At 36.7% G+C, this 17,965-nt stretch overlaps 1 protein-coding gene across 1 annotated transcript; it reads left to right on the top strand.

The window, feature by feature from the left end:
* The first annotated feature begins 19 nt into the window (after nucleotides 1-19).
* LOC111337445 (uncharacterized) lies at nucleotides 20-17,353 on the top strand. Its single transcript, XM_088734527.1, has 12 exons — nucleotides 20-151; nucleotides 536-609; nucleotides 1,059-2,127; nucleotides 2,240-2,958; nucleotides 3,238-3,387; nucleotides 4,338-4,377; nucleotides 5,266-5,421; nucleotides 7,323-7,405; nucleotides 7,995-8,156; nucleotides 8,467-8,548; nucleotides 9,498-9,839; nucleotides 15,675-17,353. The coding sequence occupies exons 2-12, from the start codon at nucleotides 553-555 to the stop codon at nucleotides 16,010-16,012; spliced, it is 3,198 nt and encodes a 1,065-aa protein (XP_088590653.1). The 5' UTR covers nucleotides 20-151; nucleotides 536-552; the 3' UTR covers nucleotides 16,013-17,353.
* The last annotated feature ends 612 nt before the right edge of the window (nucleotides 17,354-17,965 follow it).

Consider the following 17,965-nt stretch of genomic DNA (forward strand, 5'->3'; position numbering starts at 1 on the left):
CTTAGTTTGAAGGTCAATTGCAAGGGGAATCCCCTCACTCCTGAGATGTGAAAAGTTTCAACTAGTCGAGGTGTTGGCATTGTAGTTAGGTTCATCGTCGCTGGAAGAACCGCGCACCTAGGTTTACCTCATAACTGCCATGAAACTGGGGGTAAGTATCCGAAAACTCGGTATTCTTGTTTAGCATTTGTCACGCTGTTTGAACATGTCTTTTACATGTGATTTATTTTTTATTTTAACTACGTCACAAATTTTAAGTTACTTGATTCCCGTCAATATCATTTGAATGTTCTAGGTTTTTTGTTCGGTACAAAAGCAACCGAGACTAAATGAAATTTGTAATGTTTAGCTGAGTAGGCAGAATTTATGCATCTTTACTAATTGTCTGCGTTATTATTCACCGGAAGAATGTGCTTCGCCGAGCACTTTCGATCAATGACGTCGTGTTTACTTTATCCAATTTTGGCCTGAATAATCACGGGATTAAATAAGCCGACCCTTTAGCTCAATTAGTGGCGTTTTTTTGCCTTTGCAGATCTGAGAGATCAAAGGATGTATCTTCTAAGCCTCTGTTTAAGGTGTACATTCCATTTTCATCTCATTACAAGTGTAAGTAAACCGTGAATCTTTAGGAAATTTCAAACAATTCAAATGAATATATTTACGAAGTGAAAGTTGCAGCCCGTTTCGGTCAAATTCCACGAAACTCTTAAAGATAACTCCATTGTAATACAATGAACTTTACAAACTACATGTGATCATTTCTTAGCAGAGCAATAAAAGTTTTGATAGACAAAACAACGTGATTATTCACCAAATTAAACGGCAAAGAAGTAGACCGTTCAAACTAGGTATAGTAGCGGACAACTGCAGCAGGCACGGCGACAGACATCCTGACGCCTCTAGCTGATCGGCTAGCTTAAATAGAATTTTAATGTTCCTATCCTGAGGTCTGGGCACCAGTCTTTGCTTTGCAGCCCGTGGATTTGCTCTTTGATTGATAAAGTCCACAGGGTCCTATCGCACATTATGATTATCATCACGTTGCTTTTTATTAGGTTTGTACTGTCTGTAACTATGACGAATTTGAGGTCGAAGATGTGTTCAGCAATGTTTCTTGTCATAAATGTCCATCTTGTCCTCCTGGAATGGGTCTAACACCACAGTGTGGCAGTTTTGTTAGTTATGGTGAGAAGGTTAAATGCGGACTTTGTGAACTTGGAAAATCTTACTCTTCTACTTATGATATCAGTTCATGCCAACCATGTGGAATTTGCTCTGATCATGAAAACATCAAGAGGAACTGTTCCTTGACGAATAATTCCCAGTGTAAACATGGCTGTGGCAAAGGGTTTTACTTTGAAGAATTAACTGGAGATTGTAAGCCCTGTTCTTTTTGCTATTCATATCTTCCTAATTGTAACAAAACAAATGATCTGGAAGATGGTTGCAAAGACATGCCGTTTTACAAACAATGTGATGCCAATGAGATTGGTTGTCAGTTACCAAAGTGTAGAAAAGATCAATACCTTGTTGTAACCCAGGAAAGAGATAGTGCACATTGCAAGGAATGTAAAACCTGCCCAGCTGGAACATCACTCTTTCCACCATGTGGAAATGGAACTATAATAGGAAGCATCGATGATACAAAATGTATTAAGTGCTCTCGTGGCAAAACGTTTTCTAATAAGCCAAGTAAACAAACTTGCAAGCCATGCTCTACTTGTTCAGTTGGACAGAAAGAACTAACACCCTGCAATTTGACACATGATAGGGTTTGTGGTCAATGTGAAAAAGGATTCTATGGTAGTGACGACACAGGATGCAAGCCATGTTCTGCCTGCTGTAATGATAAAGATGACGTGCGAATTCCCGAATGTCAAAATATGGCAAAAAACAAACAATGCAGTTATACTGACCGATCCATCACTGTGTGTCGAGAACAAAATAGACACAGGAAACTTTCTCAAGAGAATTCTCCTATTGTTATAATACTTTCGACTGTATCAGGAGCACTTCTTATTATAATGGTAATATTGGTGATCATAAAACGCGTAAAATGCCGCAGAAGTAATAGGTATCAAAGATCCGACTCATGTGCTGCGTTGCTGACACCTGTGGAGGAAGGTAAAGTTTTAATCATCACCTCGCTATAATGTTTTATTGAAAAGGTCAGTTGACAAAAAGTGATCGATCACAAAGGAGTACGCAAAATTCTTCACGGCTGCTTGTAAGCTATGAATGAAAAGGGCGCCTTTCATCACAAAAAAGTACATACTGGAAGACTACAAGGTGACCCCTGGGTACTTTAAACTTTGGAATGATCAATTTTTTTCCAAACAAAGGAAATTCCAGAGTACTATTATAACTCTACCATATTTAAAACTCATCCCTTTCCTTTCTTTAGCACCACAGAATGAATCAATAACATTGGAAGATCCAACAACTCATGGTTCACAAAAGACATTACATTTTGATAAATCAGGTGTCTTAATCCAATTCAATGATGCAAGCTGTTTTTTCAATGATTCTCAAGGAATAAGACTAGAAATATGTTGTGACGGAACTTCTACGCATCGTCAGTCAGATGAAGTACAACTAAGTCCTTTGATAAAATTTCATCCATTTGGGAAGCAATTATCCGAACCAGTACAAGTCAGAATACCTCATAGTGCTTTAGTGTATTTAAGTAATGGCTGGGACATCAGGCTAAAATGCTCTGTACCACACAAAGAATCAATTGTATGGAAGGAAGAAAACAAGTTTCAAGTCCACAATAATGAAGTCAGCTTTCAAGTTGATAACCTTACCTCCTATGTAATCATTGGTAAATCACGTGATAACAACAAACCAACAAAGAAGCGCTTTCAATGTGCTGTTTTTGGTGGAGTGGGCACAGTTGGTGTGGACTACACAGCATACTTATATGTTTTTGATGACAGTGAGTCATCATTTGAGGTATCTAGACTTCAAAATTTTTTATAAACTGGGCAGGCTAGATTTTCCGAGCTTCTTTTCTCCTTACCGTTCCTTGGGTAAAAACACTCCGTTATTAAGAAGATGTAAACAACAACAGCTTGGTAAAAAATGCTGGTTATTTTCTTAAATTGCTATACTCCGTCAAAGTGTAGTGCAGATACATGGCAATGAAAATATGCATTAACATTAACATTGAATCTCAAGGTTAAGATAAGGATCTAGTTTTTACAATTAATCAATTAAAAAAAAATCTTCCAGAAAATCATGCAAGCAGAGGAATCAACCGGTAGAACCTTACTTGGCTCCCCCCAGTCTCTTTATATCGAGATTATCAGGACTAGCACCAAAGTAAAGATCTCAGTCAAACAACCAGTGGAGGGATGGATCGTTGGAGAGACTAGACCAGAGGTATTTCTCACTGGTGCAGTGTATTAGTTAATACTTGTTGCAACAATTACGTTATCAATAAGGCATTTATGTAGCTGCACAAAGAGCTGTATTTTGTTGCATCTACTAAGCTGAATATGTTCATGCATTGAACCCTCCTAGCTTCACTTTTCTTTGATTCAGAGCCTTTTAAAAGTGTGCTAATAAAAAAAATGGTCGACAAGAGAATTTTAAAATTTTTTATGGAAAGAAAAATCAAGGCTTGTTTGCACTGAAAGAACTTCCTCCTATGTATAGGACACCTGCTGGAAAAAGTGATTGAAAATAGAATGATATTAAATTCCAAAAAAATTGCAAAATGATAGTAGTGATGTAAATAATTATAAATAGTCACTGTGATATTTCATTTTACATTAAGTAAAAAAATAATGTGGTTTGCTTTAAAGGTTAATTAACTTTGTTGATTTGCCCATGCAGTTCAAGTATGTCTCCCATTAGTTCCTCAAATTGTATTATTCTACACTCTCAATTCATTCAATAATCCATAAATGAGGTCAGAGGGAACTTACTTTTTCATGTCAGTGGCAAATTATCCTGCAGATGTCAGTCGTTTTTTAAGAATGGCTGCCTGTAAGGATCGAGAATCGTCCTTCAGCGACCATTTTGGTGAATGGCTCATATTTTGCCCAACGATACCCTTTGGTAAACTGTTTTCAAAAATCAAGTTTAAGAGTTCCGACGAGTGTTAATTTACCAGAAATTTGCGAAAATTTGAAAACGCGGTTTAAGTGCGGTTTTCCGCCTGGCAAATTGTCCAAAATTCACTGCAAAACCCAAGCTCCGTTGAAGGTTTAAAATGAATTCAGTTAACACCAAACTTCACACGTTTTAAGAAAAAGTCTTCCCATTCATTTGTGTTATGTTAATTTTTTCCGTACACATCTATCTTGTGATTTTTTTTTGTCCCTTAGCAACACCCTCAAAAAGTGCTGTACATGGAGCGAAAAATAGGTAAAATTTAACACGATAAAAGTATACCTGGTACATAATTTTTTAAATTTTTAACTAGATATTCGTAATAAAATGTCATTATTCAATACCTGAGTAAAATTTGAGGCTTTGAATCCGAACCCTTCCTTTTGAAAATACCACAAATGTTTGTGTCCTGAGCGAGCAGAAGATATGTGTTGTGTAAACAAACGCTAATCTAATTATTCCCTGCCAGGTAGAAAAAGGTTTTGAAATAAACTTTAATTTTGGAAATTTTGGCTGGTATGCCACAAGATATTAGGCAAAAGGGAAATCATACATTCAGAGTGGCGGGAGAGCAAAGAGAAAATAAAATCAGTGTCAAAAATGTACATACGGTTGTTACGTCGATCACCATTATGCAAATTACTACCTCAGCTGTAGGAAAACTATGATATCTCTTGCTCAGTTTTTTGAATAACTCTTAAACAATTCAATGGTTGTTTTTCATATACATAGAGATAATATGTATATATTGATCAATAATTCCTGAGAATGCAGGGGGAGAACAGCATTCTGTACAAGCATTTCAGTGTACCAATGCGAATTATTTCTATTTATCATAACCGACGTCCGATCCCACCAAACACGCACCACATGAGACCCTAAATGGGATGTCATAAATATACCAAAGACTGAAAAAAACAAAAACTTCACTCAAGGTCTGATAACCTCACGATAACACTTTTACACTTGAATCTCAGATTTACTACAAAGGGCAAAGGATAGTGCGTCAGTATACCCAGTATACTGTGGGAAAGGAAGATTCTTGTGTTTCTCTGAAAGAAGGTTAGGCTCTCAGAGTAATAAAGAAGGCTTACAGATTCAAAGAAAAACAAAAGTCGTACCTTCTGTCTAAATTTCGAATAGGGCAGACGACAGGCCACAAGCTTGACGCTGAGGTAGTTGCTCGAGATATGCGGCGTGCCCGGGGCACCAATGGTGCACGACTTTTCCGGTTATCGGAATTCCTCACAACTACCCAGATCACCTCTTTCTTGTCAAGACAGAGTGCGTTAGTACGCCAATGAGATGCTGATGACGCTGATATCCGAGCAGCTCAGGAGGAGAGTAATTTTAGCGAGGCAAAGGAGACTGTCACGTCAATACAACTTGACCATCCTCTGATCTACGATCAGTACGATCTTTGGGAAATGGCGCTAAAGGACTCTGAAAATCTTGAGGCTACCCATGTTGCAGCACATGTTTGAAGATCTTGGCCTCAATATAACATCAAAGCCCAGTCGTAAAAAGGCCCCATACTTGGCTCTACCGAAAGAGATTGTCAGCAAATGTACTTGCCAAAAGTCATCATGATGCTGACTTTCTCTTTTGTTTAGCAGAATAGGAAAGTGAGGAAGAAACGAATGAACGGCGTATCGTTCCTAATCGTCAGTTAGTGGTTATCTTATTTTTTAAAAATGCACGTAGGCTGGATCAGAAGTTGTTTCGTTTTGTTTTGTCTTTAATCATGCCAGTATTGACCCTCACTTTTATTTTCTTGTCTTCACGTCAGTAATGAAGTTTACTCATCTGGTGGCCGAAATATGCAAACTGACGGATGCGGGAGTATTCAACCTACATTCCTATCCGCTCATGTTTTAATGCGGGATTTCTTTATTTAATTTAACGACGTCGTCCTTTCAGTTGCGGTTTTAACGCGCGTATGTTCAAGCACCACCAAAACGTTTCCAATTACGTTACGTTGCGTGACATTAATAATTACGAGGAGAATAAGACCTGTTCTCTCGTATTAAATTACTTTGAAGGTCATAAGGCGCCTTTCTTTGTATTTATACTTACAGAAAATGAGTTCTCATTGTAAAAGATAAAAAGTATTCAGATTATCAGTGTGGAATCAAGTCTTAAGTAGCTTCTTTTGAATGTATCTTTTGCATTACTTGAATGTGAGAAGGTGGTAATGTAATGTGTACTTCCCTTGCAGATTTTTCAGCCCAAAAATGTTTTGGAGAACCTTATCAAACATCTTGCAAAATTTTTAACCTGTCTCTTTACATTTTACAAGCTATAAGTCACTACAACGGAGACCGAATTTAATTTGGATATTTAACAACTCAATGTGATTAAATTACCTAGTTATTTGTTTACACACTTTGCATCATCTTGCTCGCTCAGGTCACGAACACTTCTGAAATTTTCGAAAGGAAGCAATGCGATTCAGAGCATCAAAAATTGCACAATGAATGGAAATAGCAATGTTTGACGAATATATTGTTAAAAATCCAAAGTGTCAGGTAACAGCTACATTTTTTTCGCGCGAAATATCACACGTTTTTCAACGCCATTTTGCGTGGTTTGTAAGGATGTTCATTCAAGGGCTTAAGTAATCCCAAAATCGATGTGCCCGAAAAAATTTACTCCCCAGAATTGAATAAGAATAGCTTTCCTTTCAACGTGTTAAGTTTGGTGTTGATTGATCTCATTTTAAGCCTTGAGCGGAGCTTGGTTTTCGCAGTTAATTTTTGACTGTGCGACATGCGGAGCCTGAACTCAGGTAACCTGAAACCGCGTTTTCGGATTTTCGTAAATTCATGAAAATTTAAGAATCGCTGGAACTTAAAAACATGATTTTTGAAAAGGGTTTACTAAAAGGTTTATTTGGGCGAAATATGAGCAATTCACCAAAATGGTTAAAAGAGTCATTCAACAAAATGAGCAAGAGATATCAAAGTTTTCCTACAGCTGTGGTAGTAATTTGCATAATGGTGATCGATGTAACAACCGTATGTACATTTTCGACACTGATTTTATTTTCTCTCTGCTCTCACGCAACTCTGAATGTATTATTTCCCTTTTACCTAATATCTTGTGGCATAAAAGCTAAAAATTTCCAAAATTAAAGTTGATTTCAAAACCTTTTTCTACCTGGCAAGGAATAATTAGATTAGCGTTTGTTTGCACAACAGATATCTTTGCTCGTTCAGGACACAAACATTTGTGGTATTTTCTAAAGGAAGGGTTCGGATTCAAAGCCTCAAATTTTACTCAGGTATTGAATAATGACATTTTATTACGAATATCTAGTTAAAAATTTAAAAAATTATGTACCAGGTATACTTTTATCACGTTAAATTTTACCTATTTTTCGCCCCATGTACAGCACTTTTTGAGGGTGTTGTTTAAGGGACAAAAAGAAATCACAAGATAGCTGTGTACGGAAAAAATTAACATAACACAAATGAATGGGAAGACTTTTTCTTAAAACGCGTGAAGTTTGGTGTTAACTGAATTCATTTTAAGCCTTCAACGGAGCTTGGGTTTTGCAGTCAATTTGGGACAACTTGCCAGGCGGAAAACCGCACTTAAACCGCGTTTTCAAATTTTCGCAAATTTCTGAAACATTAACACTCGTCGGAACTTTTAAACTTGATTTTTGAAAAAAGTTTACCAAAGGGTATCGTTGAGCAAAATATGAGCAATTCACCAAAATGGTCGCTGACGGACGATTCTCGATCCTTACAGGCAGCCATTCTTAAGTAACTGTCTCAGTTCACAAAGAGACTACTGAGTCCTCCTTGGTTGTTAAGCAATCTGCTGTATTATTCATGTTATCTGTATGCTTTTGTTTAATCACACAGTTCATCACACAAGCAAGTTTAAAGGAGTCTTATCAAACAATTCCCAGAGCAGCAATACACTTTAAACATGACAATGGCCGCAACAGAGACTTCCTTTGCATATTGGAACTTACTGCTGAAGATACAACTACAACAATTTGCGCAGTTGCCTCGATTAGAGAGGTAAATGCTTTCTTTTTTCAAAAGATAATCTATATGAATTGAAATTATCAAAATAATTTTGAAAAAGTTTATTTCACATAAATTTAGTCAATAGATTTATCAGCTAGCATGATATTTTTTATCATTTATATTAACAATGAAATTTGTGGCAATTGATTTTTGCAACTATGAAGATCTTAAGTGTAATGTGTTTTTCGTAGATTTTATTTTCAAAGCCTTAAGATACAATAATGTCATATCTCATACATGCATGAGAAACTAAAACATTGTTCAATTGCACAATTTTAATTTTTTGTCTCCTTCTTTGTAGGATCCATATGGAAAGTTTCAAGGGCACCAACCAGGATGTGTTAATGACAGTTATCCAATAGTGAATGGGAGAAACTTGTGTGGTAAGACCACAACAATTTTATAACTGAGTTATTGGTACTCAACATCACAATTTAGCTACCGTGGGAAGCCAGTGATAGTTATCAACCTCTTGCTTGATCAAAAAATTAAAATTTTTAAATGAAGTTTTATTTCCTAAAACATGGTATTTCTGGACCACAGACTTTGCATTTTAATTCCAATAGCCGCAATGTAGCCCTGTGTTTTTCACAGAGAACCTGAGTGTACAGAATACAGCATAACATAAGTCGTTCTGAAATTACAAGTTGATATACGTGTGTATTCATAAGATCTCATTCCTACAAAAGTCATAATTCCGAGTTGTCAGCTAATCAGGGGAAACCCGTATAAAGTGGTATATTATAGGAATATCCATGTTCACATACATCCAACTGAACAGTGTATCAATCACGTTCTAGTGTTAGAAAGCTCCTTTTTTAATAGTTTCCATTGTCATTCCTTCTCAAGAGTATAAAGCATATTCAACCGAGATTTAGTTCTAAAAGAAAACAAAATTGTCATAGAAAGACCGATGTAAAAATCAAAAAATGTCAAAAGTTTGAATTATGAATAGTTAGGCACATCTAGTTTTTTAATGTTGTTAAGAAACTGGTCTCCCTGGAGGAAGAAAACCAACACAAGTATCTGTGTACATTTGATCATTTTGCCAATTAGACTACCCAGGGTTTGACATCAAATATTACAATGTCTACTTTTCCACGATGAAAAGGGAGGATTTCCGGAAAATGTATACAAGTGAGAAACTCAGAGAGAAAGCTCAATTTTCAAAAGTGTTTACTTAAGATCTTAGGGAAGTAGCTCACTTGACTTTTTTGTTTTTAAATCTCTGCGTTTTACATTTCTCCAAGACAAGTTCATGACTTGCAATGTAACTTACCTCGAACAAGTTGCCTTAACTCAACTGATTGATGCCATTTTACTCTCTTGAAGACCCACTGATCATCAACCAAGACAAACCATCACCTTGTCTTAAAGATCTCCCAGAAGAGGTACTTCAAGCTCTTAGTGAGAAACTCGATATGTTCCTGAAGGGAGTTGGCAATTGGAGGCATGTTGCAACATGCCTTGGATTCACTGAGGAAGAGATTCAGATTTTCCGAAATGAAATGTTGACATCGGATGGAAGTCCTTGCACTGTTATGTTGGAGGCACTGATGGAGAAGTCTCCACAGTTCACTGTAGCAGAATTTGTGCATATTTTACAAGAAAGGAAAATTCAGCGCTTCGATGCTGTGGAAGTTCTCGAGCCTCATTTGTACAATAGCAGAGAATGACGTGCATAACAATATGGAGACATTCTCATTACTTCACTTTTTAACGGACCTGTCGAACTTTCTGGCTTATGTATTGACAACACGGATTGACAACAAAAGTGAAAGAAACAAACAAAAAAAAAACAAATAAAAGACTTCCCAAGTGCACTAGCGTAAACAAAGTAATTGTCTAAAAAATAAGCTAATGTCACAATTTGAAAGTGAACCGTTTGAAAATGAACGAAACATTGCTTTATAAAATAATTCAAACACGCCCCCGGTAAAAGCTTGAAATCTCCGCCAAATTCATCATTTTCACAGTCAATATCAAGTATACTAAATCTCTCAGATTATTAGGTAGTCTCCTGAAAAAAAAAACAGACAAAAAAATAAAGAAGGCATCCAACTCTCTATCAGAGAATGACAGCTTATAGAAGACATCATAGCTGTCAGACCACTCTACTTAGACTCGTGGAAGACTGGAAATCAGCTGTTGACAGAAAGGAACTAGTGTACATACTGTCTACTGACTTGAGTAAAGCCTTTGACTCTCTCAGCCATTCTCTAATCGTAAAGAAACTCGAGGCCTATGGCATTGGACAAAATTCTCTCAACCTTCTTAGATCATACTTTGACAATAGGCTCAATAGAGTGAAAATAAAAGGAGTGACAAGTGACTGGAAAAGGGTGGTGCTTGGCTGCCCGCAAGGCTCGTCCTTTGGCCCCCTTCTGTGGAATTTGTTCCAAAATGATATGTCATTTCATATAAATAATGCTAATTGGAGCATGTATGCCGACGACCATCAGATGTATGTCACGGGGAAGAAGCATGACGTTGTCGCGTAAAGTATCAAGATACATGGAGAGAAAGCTCTATCCTGGTACAAGAACAACTATCTCTCAACCAACCCAGAAAAGTTCCAGCTATTAACGATCAACCCGAGAAATGTTGACAAAGACAACGATAATCAAAATTTTTCTGTTGATGGTCATACTATTAACAGAATGGGGAAAATACGGCTTTTAGGAGTTCAAATAGATGAAAAATTGAGTTTTACTAGTCATATCAGTGATCTATGCTCTAAGGCCAGTCAAAAAGTAGGGGTCCTAGTGCGGCTACGCAATTTGATACCCTGTAATGCTAAACTATCACTTTACAGGTCTTCAATTCTGCCCCATCTAACCTACTGTCATTTAGTATGGCACTTTTGTAATGCATCAGATCGGAGAAAGCTTGAGCGGATTCAGGAGCGAGCACTCAGGGCGATGTACAAAACTAGATCAGCGTCCTATCAAGAACTGCTAAGTCGCGCCAAACTACCGACGTTGAACAATCGGCGCCTACAAGACATTGCCACTTTGATGTTTAAAGTTAAGCACAGTCTCGTACCTGAGAATATTTTTGACTTATTTAATATAAAGAACACTCAATATAATTTACGGAACAGTGACTTTGAACTGCCAAGATTCGAAACTGTAAGATTTGGTAGGAATTCTATTAAATATATGGGACCTCTCATCTGGTCGAAGTTACCAAGACACCTAAGAACGATAGAAACTCTAAATTCGTTCAAGAAGAACATAAGAAAAGTCGACCTTTCAACTCTCGTTGAAATTTAAAACTTAACTAAATAACGTTATAATCTTTTTAATTATCTACTGTAAATAACTATCATCTACATATGTAAATGTATGTGACTTTAAAATTTTTTAGTGTCCCCCATTAGCTTATAGCTAAAAACCTAAACACTTAAATAAAGTTTTTCATTCATTCATTCAAATCTCCTGGGCTCCATTACGGGTTCTTAAATATCTCCTAGAAAAGCGAACTCAGATCAGTTCCTCGCTGAAACTCAACGTTTCCAATATTATCTTGTTTTTATGTTGAATCTTTATTGGTCTTGTCTTTGTTGCATATTGCACGCACGTATCTTGCTTCTTCCTACGATCCAATTTTTGCAAGATTCAGTATTAGCAATTATCCAGATCAGATTTTCTCGATCGACTCGCACAGACATTTCTGAAGATTAAAAAAAATATAAATAACTTTAGCAATGATCTCAACTTTCCCTTATTGTTCCCAAAAACAATTCTTGGTTTGGGGTGTGCAGGGTTAACCGGCCAGAGTTAATTATTGGCACCTATGTCGTGGGAAACAAGCAGCAAAATTCTTTCAAGCAATTTCAAGAACAAAGAAACGTAATTTAGAAAAGAAAAGAACAGTTTATACAAATGTTTTTGAACATGCAACCACACGTCATAATAGGTACTATCGAAAAAAAAAAATGCGCGCGTGATCTTAAACCAGCAGTCACGGATTTTGTGTCCATGACCAGTGGACTTTGGCTCGTAATGTAATGTATAGGGACATAATATTGCCCGCCATGTCTTTTTCAAATGGTTTTTTATTTTACAGGCTTCATCAAATATGCTTTCGAAGCTTATCTATCAGCGGTCTGTAATTTTTTAATATCTTCATTTGTGCAGGAACACGGATTGTGTATTCGCTTCAAAAGCCGCAGCCGTCAACTGCCCTCTGCTGATGTAAATGTTCTGTAAGGATTGCGCGACAGGCGGCAAGGGCACGCGTCTTTACCATAGACACGAGCACTCTTCCTTCATATTCAGTACCAAATGTTTGGGAGCCTTAAATTATACTTGAACGCTTGTGAGGGATTTTTCTCCGCTTACTTTACCCCCTCCTCTTTTTCATACACCAATCTGATGACATTGTTTTTCAAGCTTCATCAGATAAGCTTTCAAAGCTTATCTAACCAGGGGTACTTTTTAAATATTGATTGGTGTAAGAACACCTTGTATACTTTTTAATTTTTTTAATCCTGGTTTTCTCTTCTTAAGAAGAGAAGACCAGGATTAAAAAAAAACTGCTTAAATCAAGTTAAATCGGTAAAATGACGACGCCAGGAGCAAGCAACACACGTATGGAATAAGGTAAGCCATTTTTATTTAATATTTTCACTTTTAACTATCTCTATGGATATCTTGTAGAAAATCCCATACAAATCCTTATAAATCGATATGCAAATTGTGTTCCTCGTGTGGTTCTCAAAGAGAGCTTGGGCCGCCTGTGACAATACTCCGAATCAAAGTGTAAAAAGTCAACAAGAGGAGGGGGGGTGAATAAAGGGAAAAATTCAACGTCCCAAACAAGAAAAACTGAATATAGGAAGAGTGCCAGTGTTTCTGGTAAAGACGCTTGCTCTCGTAATATTGTAGCCCAGGGCTTGTGGGTCTGCCTGTCACGCAATCCTTACTGAACATTTCGAGACAGCAGAGGGCAGTTGACGCAGCGAATACACAATTATTATTTGGCGTTGATGCATGATATGTACAAATTTATAAAAAAATACACAAATTAAATTGTAGATATGGCAAACATATTTATTTTACTGTTTGTATCCGTCCTTGGCCGCTTCGAACTAGACGATGTTACATTTTCGTTTGTTTTGCTTCGAAAATAACCAATAAAATTTTAAATCTCAGTTAACCTGAGCAGCAGAAACGACAAATGTTGATCAAAGTTAACTTTTTATTCAGATCAGTAACGACATTTCGCTCCCAAAGCGGTCTGTTATCTTTTCCACGAGAGCATTGTTGATTTTTCACCTCGCATTGCGTGACAAGGAATGGTGCGTTTTGACCTAAGAGTCACTTTTGTTTGGGGTCCTAAGGTTTCGTAGTTTGAGTAGCCCAAAAATTTTATTGGAGTTATTTGAAGAAGAAACCTTGTTCTTTCGCTGGATGAACTTGATATAACCCCATGCCATGTATCAAAGTGCGATTTTACCCTCTCAGTTTTGCCATTTTCTTGTCTGCCAAAATGAGTGAAATATTGGAAAACACCAAAAATTCCCCAAAAATTTAGATTGTAACGGAATCGAACAAAGAACACTTCAGACCGTTTGTAAATACGTGTTCTTCTTGTTAAAAAAAATATTTAGTCAAATTTATCGTGTTGTTTATTTTCAAGCGCCGTTCAAATAATGGTTATCTAAACCTCGTGAAGCTGACGTGAGAGTCACAAAACCGATTTTGCCGCCGTTCGGGAAAAATAAAAGAGCAATTGAACTCAAAGTATTTTTTCTAGAAATAGTTCACCCAGACCTATATTCTGGCAAAGTTTGTGGTTTTTGGTTTTTTTCATATTGCACACCTCCGGGCGATATTTACGGACGGTCGCTCTTAAGATCTCTGGTGGATCACAAGTCACCTGGACGGTGCTCACTGCAGCACGTAAGCTTATGCATGCATGGTCATGCTCGCGTAGTGATGGGTATTTGCGAGAGCTATTCAGCCTATTCAAAGGTCAGACGTGAATCATCTTTTAATGATCGTTTTATTCTTAGCTTAACCGTTCAGGCCGGGTTAAGGTCATTTTATTTTCAAGTAAAAAACGGCCTGACAAAATATAGACTTTGCATGCTTGGAGTATGATTCGTATGGAAATATGGCCTAACAAACATAGATCAGAGAAAATTCAAGCACCTTTAAAAAATATCGTCATCATCATTTGTGCCCTATGATGGGTACAAGGTTTTCATTCAGTTTATTACGTTACTTTCTTTTGCTAACCCACAAGGTATTTATAGTGCTAATCAGAGGCCTTCTTAGTGCATTTGTAAGCTATAAGTCGAAATATTTCTAGATTATGACACTGATTTGGCTTGATGTTTCATTTTCACTCACCTAATACAAAATTAAGGCCTTATGTCAAGAATTTGGTCTGTTTAGAGCATGAATTATGCTCAAAACTCCATTTTGCTTGGCCTTAGAGGGGCATGGAGAGTTTGTGCCAAAAACCTTACTAACCTTAATAAGCCTAATTTTTCTCAAGTGATTTAGATATGTACTTTAGTGACTAAAGTACATACTGGATTTGGTGTGAAAGTTATGCAAGAAGGCAGATGAGTGCTATGGTTTTTTGAAAAATGTCAATTTTGGGTAATGATTTTGACCTAAAATTTGACCTAACCTTAGCCCCAAGCCCCTTCTCTGTCTAATCACTTGAGAACAAAGTTATATTTATGAAGTAAAAGCTCCGCTATAGTAGAGTCCATGGTCAAATTCGTTTGGCAGCACAGTTTACCAATGAGGTTTTATAGCACCTTCAAAATGCCAACTAGAAGGATGAATTTTTGGTGCTCCATAGGCCACAAATGGAACCCCCCCTGAAACTCCAGAGCAAACAGTCAGACAAGCGAGCCAAAGTGGCTTTTGAAATATCGTATCACACTCGACATTTGTGCCAAGTTTCAGCCGAATCGGTTGACCACCACTTCTGGCCCCTGGAACACTTTCTCAGATATAGGCACTTAAGTCAGGTAGTTATTATGTTTGGCATTCCTAAAGTGGACCTGAATCCTTCTCACAAATTTAACCACTATTAAACTAATGGAGAGATTAAATATTTGCATGTGAATGGTGGAGTTTCTAAGATTACATTTATTATCACGGGGAATTTGCATAATTAAGCTATTTGCAGAAATTCAGGGCTGAGAGAATGAAGGCCTTGCAGGAACTTAATCCAATTTGAATAGAACAAGTTTGAGCTCTTACTGATGTTGAAGACTCTAGTGATAACGTTGAATTGCTGTGGCAGTAATTTAAATTTCAGAGTGCTTGTAAAGTTCATTTGTCCTCTTAGTCCTTCGTTGTACAAAACGTGAATTGAATCTCAGTTATTTGGGAAAAAGTATTTTGAGTAAAGTTATATAATAGTGGAGAGGTATAGTGAGTAAAACGAACATATTAAAAGTATTCAGTCTAATTACAGAACCTTTGAGCCAATATATTCCGCGCATATGTATTCCTCAACGTATATTGTTCTGATTCACTTTTGTTTCAGATTCCAAGCCTCTAAGAGACTTATTAGACTCTAGTGAACTGGAAGAAATTTGCGAACTTTTAGGCGTACCCATTTGTCGAGGACTTTCCTATGAGGTAATTGCTCATTGTTATGGTGCCAGCTACACCAAAATAAAAGCGTGGTTTCAGGATGGAAAATCAGAAGCAGTAATTGCAGGGTTGGTGGCTGAAAGGCCAGAACTGACGGTTGGGGAGTTTGCTACTGTGGTGAGGGAAAAAGCAAGGAGAACTGATGCTGCTGATAAGTTAAAAGCATTTGATGCAAAGGCCACCAAAGAATCAACTGACATGGTAATGTATATTTAGTTGCTATTTGATATATCATAACTGAATATTTTGCCGTAAAATTTCTTTGAGTTTCATTGGGATTAACTTTGAAAATGGCCACGAGATGGTGCTGGTTCTACTCCTCAGGACCTCTATGTATGCGCCCACTTACCTAACTGACATGTTTGGCAGAACATAGTTTGCTTCCTTTTTGTAGGCAGAATCTCAGCCTGGATTTAAGCTCAGCTGAGATTTGATCACTGTTACTTAACGTTGCTCATATGGGAAATTTCATTGTTGTTAATTTTCTAACGTGTCGTGATTGTTCTAAGTGGCATCTCATTACCTGGGGTGTAGTTGTCTATATGAGGTAATTTTCGTGTAACAATTATCGTACATAGTTACGAATGAACATTTCCAACTGGTGACAGGGATGAAACTATTTGTACAAGGGTGAAACAGCTATCTTTGTTTAGTGAAATGATTTTGAACGTTTTATTTTCTAATCTTATCAAGGGGATATTTTTAATGTTTTATTCTTTTATACTAAAAAAATGATTTTTTTCAAGTTTTATTTCATGATATTAAAAAGAAAACTCTTTGTAAGTTGTATTTTTCATACTACAAAATATGATCTGACAAAATTCTGTTTTGTACTTGGAATGTTAAGTTAGTCGTATTTTGGACATCAAGCAACATGTGCAGGCACTGAGGTATCTAAGAGTGTACCTGTTATGCCGGCTTTATGTTTATCTGTCCATGTATACAATGTTTCCGTTGTCAAATATACAAAATCTGTCTTATCCTATGGATATGTCTATGGATGTTGTCTATGGAATGGAACATCACTCCATTTGTTCTTTTCTATCCAATATTTAAATGGACTCTGTAGGGGTTTTTGAAGTTCTCCCAAACAGAATGAAGAAACCTGGCAGCCACATTATTGTAACTGAGAAGTTTTACATCTTTCTTTAAGGTCAAGAACACCAAGCATTTTTGGTATTGTTTTAGAATTCGTAAATATGTCACTAGGTCACTATATTCCAATTTTTGTCAATTTTGCTAATTGTAAGATGATTTTAAAAGTAGCAGGTTTCAATTGAACATTTCTAATTGTCTGACGTTAAATGAATTCAATGTTTGATACTCCTTCATCCATAAATTGTGTGTACTTATAGATTCATTAGATCATTAATAGCATGATTTTCATGCAGCTAATGTGCTACCTGTAGAAATGAGTAGATGAAGACTTGTATCAGTTTCTTTCTTTTCATCTTGATTACCTGATGTCAGTTAACTTGGCACATCTGCCAAAATTAACAATCAATGGTGTAGGAATCATTAAATGACAAAGAAGATTTTCTTTTCCTTATGAACTCATCTCTGCCTGCCTTTCAAACTTCTGAATCATTATGAACAAATTAATCGCGGAAGCCGCGTTAACGTGGAATTAATTGCCCCTTCTAATACGATAAAGTCCCTTTACCTCGTACCTAAATTTGTTTTGTTTAGATTGTTTAGTTTAAATTTGTTTAGAATGATATCCTGTCTTTTGTAGGTCGAGAATAGTTCCCAGAAGAGAACAAACAAACTCGCGTGTTTTGTTGAAGTTATCACTTTGCCATGTTGCTTGACTATAATCCTCAAACCTTCGGGACGTACATGCAATTGTGCACCATAATAAATCACACATGACGCCCTTCCTTAAAAGTATTTTTTTTTTACCTCCGGGTCGAGAATTTTATTGCTGATAGGAAAGTGTAACGCAGAGCTAAAACAATTAAAACTAGCTGCCACCTTATTGACCGCTCCCAGCCAGCAGTATATACAGTGGTAGGGAGTGAGTCAAATTTCATTATTTTGGACATTTTATGCAACACATACAATCTTGATCCTTAATGCAATGGCAAATATAAGATAAAAAAAGAACGTGATATATTTAATAATGGATATATAGCCTTAGTAATTTTAGCCAAAAGTCAGTTAACTGAG

Source organism: Stylophora pistillata, chromosome 9 (genome assembly GCF_964205215.1).
Source record: "Stylophora pistillata chromosome 9, jaStyPist1.2, whole genome shotgun sequence".
NCBI classification, from domain to species: domain Eukaryota; kingdom Metazoa; phylum Cnidaria; class Anthozoa; order Scleractinia; family Pocilloporidae; genus Stylophora; species Stylophora pistillata.